Below are 10,608 nucleotides of genomic sequence, written 5' to 3'. Positions count from 1 at the left end.
ACACTTTTTCAAACAAAACAATATAATTGGTCCATGTAGAGTTACAATTAGAGAGTTAAAACCCAAAAAGCAAAATTCCAGTTCATGGTATACCAAAAGTTTCTAATACAAGACTCCACTAGTAGAGGGACGTACGTACTGTCACCTCCCCTGCAATATATACAAGACTCCAAAGAATAGTCCAAAATCATCATATATATATCCCCCACACACAAACAAATTTTTTTAAAAAAAAAAAAAACACTAAAACGGGAAAAAGAATAAAAATGGATGTAATGATAAATCTCATTAAAATTGCCCCCATTAACATCTCTCAATAAAGTATAAGTGCCTGCATTTATTCTTTGAATTAATCCATCATAAATATCCCAAAACAGCATGAGTGTTTGAGGAGGCTCCACAACTTTCAACTCTGCAACTGTTGGTAGGAATATTATTACTCTCTCTCTCTCTCTCTCTCTCTCTAGCTTTTTCGTTCATCACAGTCAAAGTAGATCATAAAAAGAGAAAGAAAAAGAAAAATGCTACTTAGCATTCTCAAATCTCCATCTCTAGTACTTTTAAAACAATGGGAATTGTGGCCCTATTACCATATTGGTATCTGATCTTACTTTTGGGTAGCAGTGTTTTGTGGTTTATGTTTGGTTTATTTCGTACGTTGTGGTAGCTAGATGGTTAAAGCAAAAGAGAGTGTTGTCGTTGGCCAAATTTGGGGTTGATTTCCAATTTGATATTTCAGCAACTGAGGGCTTCAAGGTCTGATGCTCTTTTTCGAGATACAAAATCAAAGTTACTAGAGATCCGTACACAACATTCAAAACTTTTAGATGCAAGGTTAGAGACAAGAGAAGAAAAAGGCAAAAAGAAGAAACAAAAGAAAAACTGTATCAAGGGTATCTTATTTGTTTTAAGATTGATCCGTATAAATAATTTTCTCTTTTTGTGTCTTTTTTTTTTAGCATTAGTAATTATTATTTTTTCCTAAAACTTAGTGATATAGATTGACTCCTGTGTGGGGAAAATAATGGCAGATGATTTTATTAACTCTTGAAATAAAGATTACAATAACAACAGAAATAAAAGACTAATTTAACTCAAGAATGACTCTTGATAATTCTTATCAGACTTCGAGATAAACTCCCGACCCAATTGAGCTCCAAGCTTAAAAGGATAAACTAAACGATAGCTGAAGCAATAATCTCAATTGCTTAGCTTTATTGGACCCAACAACTGGAACTTAATGGACTCAACAACTCAACAACCAAACTTACTCACGCAGCCATTATCCATGCAACCCTTCAATGTTATGGATGGAGCACTTTATTACTTATTTTTTGCAAACACTCAGAACTTCTGTGGACGTTGAACTTGCATCGAGTGCATTCTACGGCCATGCCATCGAAAGTCTTGCCACAAGCATCACATGCAGGTGAGCACTCATTCTTTGGAACAAAAGTGACACGGTGCCGATGATTTTTGCTGTCGTAAGTTTTTCCAAACTTGATGTATGGATATTTTCCTAGAACGCATTGGGGATGAGCAGGAAAGTCACATTTTGCACAATAATAAAACCAGTTCTTTGGATTCCTTTCCTCTTCGCAAATCAGGCAATAATATTTTCTAGAATTTTCTTCAGCAACGTAAGTGAGTGCAAGTGGATGTTCGTCACATTTGTGCCTAGCTACGAGCGGAAGTATTGCACATTCAAAACCCAAAGCAAAATCGCAATAAGTGCATGCATACAAATACCCCATCATTCTTTGAACGCTTGTAACCGTGATCACATGCATTGCAATTTTTATGAGAACTTACAGCAAGGAAAAGAAGATGTTGGTGACCCTCATGGTTCAAGGTTTCCGGAATTGAACAACATTGGGGATCAAGGTGGTAGCCACATATGTCACATCTATAGACGAAACCATGGCGAGAATGGCCACAAGCGTCACAAGTGAATACTCCACCAATGGAAGGTGCATATGTATGGAGGGTGAGCTTGTGTTGATGAAGTATGTGTTTCTTTCTTTTTGGTAGTTGAGCACATGTAGTATGAAAAAATAAGTTGCATTGCATACAGTTGTAGAAAGGAGCTGAGATTATTAAATGCATACAACCATCACACTGCTTATCATGTAGGACTTCCTCATGGCTAAGAATTAAAATATGTGGATGGTTAAAAAGTTGTATCTCACCTGGGTTGATCTTCTCCTTAACATCAACAGATGTCTCAAGTAGCGACTTAATATCTACAATCTCGGATCTACGTGCATCTGCACAATACAAATGTGCCACAAAACCACATTCCTGATGATCACAACAGAAGGCTGCATACTCTATCTTTACTTTTTCACGACATAAACTACAAAATACGTTGTTGAAATCCTTGAATCTATGATAAAGGGAATAGATAAGAGTGAGGACGTGATGGTGTCTTGTAATCTTGATGGTGTGTGGAAATCCTGCACATTTGGAGTGAATGAAGAGGAGCCAGATGGTACATAAGGAGGCAAAATCCATACCTTCTTGACCACATGCTTCACAAGTTAAGTAGATATGCTTAAAGAATGTGACGAATGTGTGTTTGCAATCGTCGGCATTATTAATTCGTGTGCGGGTAGTACATGTGATGTCAAGGTTGAAATTGCACTCCTTGCAATAGTAAAAGAGGCATGTACTGCACCATTTACCGCAAGCATTACAATTACTGGAACTTTGGCTTGGATACTCAAGTCTAAGGATGTGGTTTGGGTGCAAGTGGTGGTGCATCTGGCGGGGCAGCTGGGAACATGATTTGTGAAGCTGGAATTTGCATTCGAAGGTGGAGCATTTGTATATGGGACCCTCTATATTTTCCTCGCACGCAAGGCAAACAACTCCCTCCTTGCCATCATTTTTCAGCTCTTCAGAGAATATCAATTGATCATGTCTACGACCGAAATGAAAACAAATGGTTGGCTCAAAGCCCACATTTATTTTGAAGCATGATAGATGACAGAGGTATTGGCAGACCGTGCATTTGAGAATGAGACCCAGTCCGGCCGGTTCCCTGCAACGCTTACATACAACTTTCATTTCGTCCTCATTTTTCAACTCTTCTACAAACTTCAATAGATGCCAATCCTCACCGCTTCGGTGGAAGAGCCGACGCCGTATCAAGGTCTCTCTTAGAAAAAGTTCCGTCTCCATCTCTCGCTTTCACACGCACACACAACGAAGAGGTAGGTGGTGGGTGGCAGCTGTTTGGGTCGTCTGTACGGAGGTCAATTTAGGTGGTATGATTTTTGGCAGGTTTTTGAGATTTGTGGTAGCAAACTATTTTTGCATTGCCCCAATATTCCACTACTTTGTACCCAAGCAACTTCTAGAAGAAAAAAGAAAAAGACTTGCATTTTCCGAATTCCATCCCTATGCACCAAGCAACTTCAAAGGAGAAGAAAGCAAAAAGAAAGTTTCATTTTTCGAATTCCATCCCTCTGTTCCAAGCAACTTCAAGGAGAAAAAAGCAAAAAGATTTTCATTTGCCGAATTCCAACCCCTTTGTGCCAAGCAACTTCAAGGAGAAAAAAAGAAAAAAGACTTTCATTTGCCGAATTCCCACCACTTTATGCCAAGCAATTTCAAGGAAAAAGAAAAAAGCAAAGCATTTGCAGTGGCCAAATTCCACCCCTCTGTGCCAAGTAAGTTGGAGTTGAAAAAGAGAAAAAGAAAAATGAAGTTGCTTATGCCGTAAGTAACAAATTCTAAAGAGGAGGTGCAAGTCTATTGTTATTTTGACTGCTTTTTATCTTTTTACTACAAATTTTTCTTTTCCACTTGCATCTCCCATCCTCTGTTTTTATCTTCATTTACATGATACAGTAGCGTTTGAGCATCGCATTGGAGATACCCCTTTCCTTTTCACTCAAAGTATTGACTTCCGTTCTAACACAGGAGAAAACAGAGATTGAGGTAAAAGAAATCTCAAAGGCAAAATTACACTTTAATCTTTCAAAGTTTGACCTGATTTTTAATTTGACATCTAATGTTTAAAAAATACTTAATTGTCTCTAAAAATGAATAAATAAATAAAATTGGGGGTGGCCAACCACCCCTTTGGCCATGGGGTTGGCCAGGCCACCTCCATCTGGCCCTCGCCACCCCCACGCCCATAGGAGATGGCTGACCACCCCCAATGGGCCAAATGGGGTGGTTGAAACCAACCCCAATTTTTTCTTCTTTTTTTTTCTTCTGATTTGATTTATTGAATTGAGAGCATTTTTGGAATTTCTTAAAACACTTGGGGGTAATTTTAAAAATTTTAGACAAAAATTGCATGTGCCTCGCACATGAGCAATTTTTTTTGTCAAATTGGACCAAAATAGTTAACGGAATGGTTACATTGTAAATTTTTTATAATTTATTGAGGTACATTACAAATTTTTAAAAATTAAAAGTCAAATTGCAAATCGAATAAAACTTCCAGAGAATAAAGTCTAATTTTCCCATTCTCAAACCACTATATTGACATACAATATTACTTGCAAGAAAGAGAAGAAACGGAACCCAAACCATTCCTTAATGTACAATATTAACTACAAAAGCAGAGCCATAACATGCTTAACCCTAACGACTCACTAGCACTTCTCCTCCCCTAAACAATATTCCCCATCTGCAAAGAAGATTTAGGCTTGGATGCCTTGTACCATGCCGCACAAAAAAGAAATGCTACAAAATTTATGATGCCAAGTACAGCTAGGAGTCCATAGAAGCAATCAAGTCTCCCATTATTGATGTTGTCTGCCACCCATCCATGCCCATCCTTGCTTCCAGTCACCCTCTTCACGACCGACACCAAGAAACTACTGACAAAGAAACCAAGCGACAACGTTGTCAGGAAGAGACCGGTGCTCATGGTTTTCATTCCTTTTGGTGATCCGGTTATGAAAAAATCTAGCTGCCCAGTGTATATGAAGGCTTCGCCGGAACCCACCAACACGAACTGTGGGATTAAGAAGAAGACGCTTATAGGCAAAGTGGCGCCGCCGCCCGCGGCTTTTGCCACAGCCAACCGCTTTCTCTCACAGAGGACGGCGGCTGCCATTCCAAAAACTGACAGGCCGAGTCCTATTGCCATCCTCTGAAGATTCGTAAAACCTGTTGAAGAGAGAGCCATGAATCATATTAGCCAGAGAAAATGCTTTCAAAGAGCTATAGTTTTAATTGATAATGATTGACAGTTATACAAAGCCTGAACATACATGCATATACCCATTATGTCTCCACATGCATAAGTTCATATATATATTGTAGTGGAACATAAAGTCAAATTGATTTACTGAAGACTTCTGAAAATTATAAGATTCAAATTTCATTCTCCAAAACTAATATTGCAATACATCCATTTGTCTTATTATAGCATCAACACACAGCCCCTAAAGATGAAAAATTAAACTTAAAAAGCAAGTGAATCCTTTTGAGAAGGAAACACAACCTATTAATATGGGACTGTTGCGACTCTCGTTGGAACGTGGGTGCAATCGGACAGTACATTTTATTGTAAGTGCGCTAAATCTCACGTTAAAAAAATATAAAGAAAAATAATGGTTAATATATTTAAGTAAACCTAAGTTCATTAACTTAGGTTTTTGAGTTAGAGTAGCGTTCAAATATATATATATTAATGTACTCCGAGTAAAAACTCTCAAATCATTTTATCTTCCCAACACAGCTTTGACTCCCAAATGTACAGATCGCACTCTTGTTTGAACGTGGGTGCGATCGCCTATTCAGCTTGACTTCTTAACTTATTGATTCTCATTTAAACATGCATTATATATATATCACTGCAGGTGGCTTCTTAAATGAAATATTTATACCTGGTTTCCCAGTCAATGCCTTCCATGGAGGCATGATGAGACGATCATAAATAGCCAAAGTGATCATTATGGAAGCGACAAAGAAGACAGTAAGCGAGCCTGCTGGAATTTGAAAATTCCCAATCCATCTTTCCATGCTCGATGCTTGCTCAACTGAGAAGGTGATCATCTGCGCGTATGTTGTCCAGAATATGATGGTCGTCGCCCATATTGGTAGTAGTCTTATCATCATTTTCACCTCCTCCACCCTCGTCACAGAGCATAGCTTCCATGGATTTGGAGAACCACCGCCATCCTTCTCATAGTCACCTTCCGCAACAATCGCTGCCTTGTCCAACACACTAAAATGACAAGGAAAATTAATATCCGTTAAGATTTTGGAATATTATAAAAGACACTAAAATATTAGAAGGAAAAACCACTATAGGCGCTTTTGCAATCATACTTTGAAGTTTAAAAATTCATAATGTGATATTCCAAGAATTTTTCCCTTTAATTTCATTTTTAGTTAATATGCCAAAAACGTTCAATGTTATGAACTTTTAGTTTTTTTTTTCTTTTCTTTCTAAACCGGAGTATTTTGAGCATTTTAACAACAACAAAAAAAAAAAAAAAAAAAAAAAAAAAATAGTGAAATTAGAAAGAAAAATTCTAGAGATACCAATATTGCAAATCTTTTTAGGAATTTTTAGTTTTTTTTTTTTTTTTTTTTTAATGGCGAAATTAAAAGGGAAAATTCTTGAGATATTGACGTTACAATTTTTTTGTTTTTTTTTTTTTTTTTAAAAAAAAAAGAGGTCATTTTGAGCATTTTAACAAACCAAAAAAAAAAAAAAAAAGCTATTTACTCTGGTACCACTGTGATACAACCATGTATAGCAATGAAAATCATCATTAATTTGGATCAACAAGGGCTTGTAAAAATAAAAATCAATAACTAATATACACTATCACATCTGTTCCCAATGAGTAGCTCAATCGGCTAGAGACCACGTCTTATAAAGCGGAAGTCACTAGTTCGAATATCCCCTCCCCCCTGTCCCTCTTGTGTGGACATATCAAAAAAAAAAAAAATATATATATATATATATATATATATGCTGTGACAGTGTATATCATTATCATAGTTGTATGACAATCATATAAATATAATTTCTCCAAAAAAAAAATTAAATTAAAAGAAAATATTATTGAGATACCGACATTATAAATTTTGGAAAAATTACAGTTTACCCCCTGAAAGTTGACAGCGTTTTTCAATTCGAACACTAAAGTTTTAATTTTTACAATCCACCCCTCCCCCCAAAGTTCCAATTTTTTGCAATTTGACCAATTATATCCAAAACTTCCTATATTGCCCCTAATTTTTATTTTTTTATAAAAAAAATTCGGGGTGGTTCTTTGGCCATCTGACCATTTTTGCACCTCCAAATTTGTTTTTTTTTGTCATAAAAAATAAAAATTATGGGTAATATGAAAATTTTGAAATAATATTGGTCGAATTGAAAAAAATTAAAACTTTGTGGGGTTGGATTGCAAAAATTAAAATTTTGGTGTTTGAATTGAAAAACGCTGTCAACTTTAAGGAAGTAAACTGTAATTTTTCCATAAATTTTTAAACTTCAAGAAAATAATTACAAAAACGCATATGAGGAATGGTTAAAAAAAAAATTAATAAATAAATAAATAAAAACTAAAGTTACCGGAACTGCTCCGTGTGATCAATTCTTGAAGCCTCGGGAGAATCCTCGTACATTGAGCCAAAATGAAAAGGAAGGTCCATCTTCCTCTTCCTTGTAGCGGCAACAAAAGCTTGGAGAATATGAACAACGGGGCTTCCCAAACTCTTCTTGTATCTGTATCTTTTAGTCCCAGATAAGAAGACGATGATGGCTATGGACATGGAAACGGAGCATATTCCGTACGCCCAGCTCCGACCCACTTCGTCTTGCAAATAGACGAGCACCGTGACCGCCGTCAAAGTTCCGATGCTAATGAAGAAGAAGAACCTGTTGAAGAAGAAGGCCATCTGAGCCTTCTCCTTCTCGTCTTTCTCGTCGAACTGGTCGGTTCCAAATCCCGATACGCTTGATTTTAGGCCGCCGGTCCCTAATGCGATGAGATATAGAGCCACGTATAGAATTCCCATTTGGAAGCCGCTGGCTTGTTTGCAGTGAGCGGCGGTTGCTCCGCAGGGAGGTGGGCGTAGCTGTGGCAGTTTTGTTGCTATTGCTAATCCGCCAGTGCCCTGAATCACCATCCTCATCATAATATATAATCGACACCACCTTGGAAGCGATAAATATGAGTAACATAACAGAAAAACATGGTATAGTACGAATTATATTCCTGTTTATTTAGGCATAAAATTTTTTTGGATAAAGTTTTTATTTTTTTATTTTGGTAGGATTGGTATGCGTAAAATATTGGTTAATCTGAAAATATTTCTAGTTAACTAAGGATACCCGCCTGCACTTTTGATTAAAAAAATAAAATAAAATAACTTTCATGAAGCGTAAAATGGTTTACACTTCTCATCTGTGTAAACGTACCATTTTTCGCTGGTCTCTCCCACCCGTTGAGCAAGTTATTATAAGAGGTCCCCTTATGAGGCCTACCCCGGGCTACTTGAACACCAGCTCAGGAAAGTGAGCCCCACAAGGACCCTATTACAATTGTCTTTCTAAATTGCAAGCAATATGGGTAGACAATTACACTAGATCTCAATCTCACCTCTAAAGGCTTTTTATTTTTACACACTCTACCTCTGCAACTCATCGTCGTTATATCTCTCTTTGTCGCAGCTCCTTAGATTATATGAAAATACAAGAAATATTTGCTAATGATTTTCCATTAGAAAATTTTTTAGCTATAATCACTTTCCTAAAGGTTATTTCAGCTGAAACGCCAAAACAAACAGGACCCAAGGAAAATGTTTAGTTTACTACAATTTTTATCACAAATTATGAAAACCCACGTCAATTTGTAAAGAAATTTATAATAAAAATTGTAATAACACTAGCACCCGTCTAGCTAGCTAATTAAAACTTACGAGAGCTTGTATTGCAGCAAAGATGGCAATAGTCATGTATCTGCCGAGGAAAGAATCAGCAAGAAAGCCTCCAAGCAAACACAGGAGAAATGATGTGCCCATAAAGTCTGTAACGATATTGGCCGAAGTGAAACTAGGCAGATGCATTGTTCCAATCAAGTAGGTCACTAGGTTTACTGCTATTCCCATTGTTGACAGCCTCTCACACACTTCAACAACTGTACAAATTTAATTAGCAATGAGTAGCTTTACATATTTTATAAGTGATCGATTTCTTGATTAAAGTAAGATTTATATGGCCTTAAGTTCAAGTACTTAATTTCAACACACAAGAAATGGTAGGGAAAAAGTTTTGCCACGACTCACAACAAAACAGAGTAGTATGATTAAATTTGATGCTACCTAATAAATAAATTACTATTGAAAAGGTAAAAGTACACAATAGTAAGAATAAGTAAATTAAAGCTTTTTTATCTTTTGCCAATGGTGGAGGTATAATCATTGAATAAAGCAAGGTGGGGGGAAAGGTGCTTATATATCTAGCTCCCTCAGTTGAGCCTAAGTAAACCCACATATAGAATTTCATTGATCAAGAGAAAGTGACAGCAATTTAATTAACTGCATATAGGAAAATATTATATGGGTGAAAATATGATTTTGGTTTCGTCCCATCATTCAAGAGAGAAAGTGGCATGAAATATTATCAGAATTGGAAATATATAGATTAAAATATGATTTTGGTATCTAAATTATTGTGCTTTTTATAAAGTATATGTTAAATTAACCTGAATATATACTCAGTCTTTCCGTTAACTTTGCATGAACTACCTACTTATGGATTCATTTCTGATAGAAGCAATTAATAATAAAAAATAAAAATAAAAAATATCCATTAACATCTAGAGTTTGATGATGTCCAATTGTATAACAAGCATATATATGAACTAATTATGCCTTTCATCTCTGAATAGCACCAAATAAAATGTATTTTCTATGTATTAAATGGACGTAAATTCAACTTATAATCTATATGTAATTACTTCACTATACCTATAACATTATTTTTTCTGATAATTAATGAAGCCTTTTAACATGTAAAATACCAAGTTAATTAATTATTTGAAGAAATGCAATTAATAGCTAACTCTAGCCTCTAGGAATGTTATATATAGGAAGAAATGCATGAGTTGTCATTAAGAAAAGAGAGGGGGAGTGAGAAAACAATGCATCAGAGAGACAACACCTGAGGGGAAACCTTAAAACAAACCTAGAATAAGAGCAGCAGGCACCCATCCGCCAGTTTTAGATCTGTCAGCAGGGAAACCCTTGTAGTCCACAGCATCAGCTACCGTCCAAGTCATGTTCCCCTCCTGAGAGAGACACACAAATATTCCCAAAACATTGTTAAGTAGAGAAGAAGAAAAGCTTCCAACTGCCACTGACAAAACTATGCAAGAAACTTAGTCGAAATTAACTCAACACCAACCATTTCCCACGTCTCAAGTTTTCAGAAGGGAAAAGAGCACGCACTGCAGAAAAGAGAAAAGTAGGAAATTAACAAAGAAGTTCCTTAATTAGCTGTGTCGTGGGAGCTCTTCCCGGCCCTTTTATAGGCAAACAGTATAACTCCAATACTGAGCAGAATCAGCAGATCACTGTTACTGTGATAATGGTAGGGATTAGGTTCAGACCACATTGAGTGGA

The 10,608-nt window shown here is 36.4% G+C and overlaps 2 protein-coding genes across 2 annotated transcripts; both read right to left on the bottom strand.

Moving 5' to 3' along the window:
- Positions 1-1,603: 1,603 nt before the first annotated feature.
- Positions 1,604-3,183, bottom strand: LOC148583021 (uncharacterized). The gene is made up of 2 exons (XM_088511780.1): positions 1,813-3,183; positions 1,604-1,681 (listed from the first exon to the last, which is right to left on the bottom strand). The coding sequence occupies exons 1-2, from the start codon at positions 3,181-3,183 to the stop codon at positions 1,604-1,606; spliced, it is 1,449 nt and encodes a 482-aa protein (XP_088367906.1).
- Positions 3,184-4,627: 1,444 nt separating this feature from the next.
- LOC132165157 (Major facilitator superfamily protein) lies at positions 4,628-10,268 on the bottom strand. Its single transcript, XM_088511877.1, has 5 exons — positions 10,172-10,268; positions 8,905-9,122; positions 7,556-8,100; positions 5,853-6,193; positions 4,628-5,130 (listed from the first exon to the last, which is right to left on the bottom strand). The coding sequence occupies exons 1-5, from the start codon at positions 10,263-10,265 to the stop codon at positions 4,628-4,630; spliced, it is 1,701 nt and encodes a 566-aa protein (XP_088368003.1). The 5' UTR covers positions 10,266-10,268.
- Between the last annotated feature and the right edge of the window lie 340 nt (positions 10,269-10,608).

Source organism: Corylus avellana, chromosome 11, assembly GCF_965113065.1.
Source record: "Corylus avellana chromosome 11, dhCorAvel1.hap1.2, whole genome shotgun sequence".
In the NCBI taxonomy this organism is placed as follows: Eukaryota; Viridiplantae; Streptophyta; class Magnoliopsida; order Fagales; family Betulaceae; genus Corylus; species Corylus avellana.
Note: the sequence above shows the minus strand (reverse complement) of the source record. Positions and strands in the feature narration are given on the sequence as shown.

What these genes read in the sequence shown, in the direction of transcription:
- LOC148583021 (XM_088511780.1), bottom strand. Translation starts at nt 3,183, where the DNA reads ATGGAGACGGAACTTTTTCTAAGAGAGACCTTGATACGGCGTCGGCTC. An exon ending in AACATCTTCTTTTCCTTGCT is followed by an intron (nt 1,682 to 1,812) that starts GTAAGTTCTCAT and finishes TTCCGCTCGTAG; the next exon opens with CTAGGCACAAATGTGACGAA.
- LOC132165157 (XM_088511877.1), bottom strand. Translation starts at nt 10,265, where the DNA reads ATGACTTGGACGGTAGCTGATGCTGTGGACTACAAGGGTTTCCCTGCT. An exon ending in TTGCTGCAATACAAGCTCTC is followed by an intron (nt 8,101 to 8,904) that starts GTAAGTTTTAAT and finishes ATGGTGATTCAG; the next exon opens with GGCACTGGCGGATTAGCAAT. An exon ending in GGCATTGACTGGGAAACCAG is followed by an intron (nt 5,131 to 5,852) that starts GTATAAATATTT and finishes TCTCTTCAACAG; the next exon opens with GTTTTACGAATCTTCAGAGG.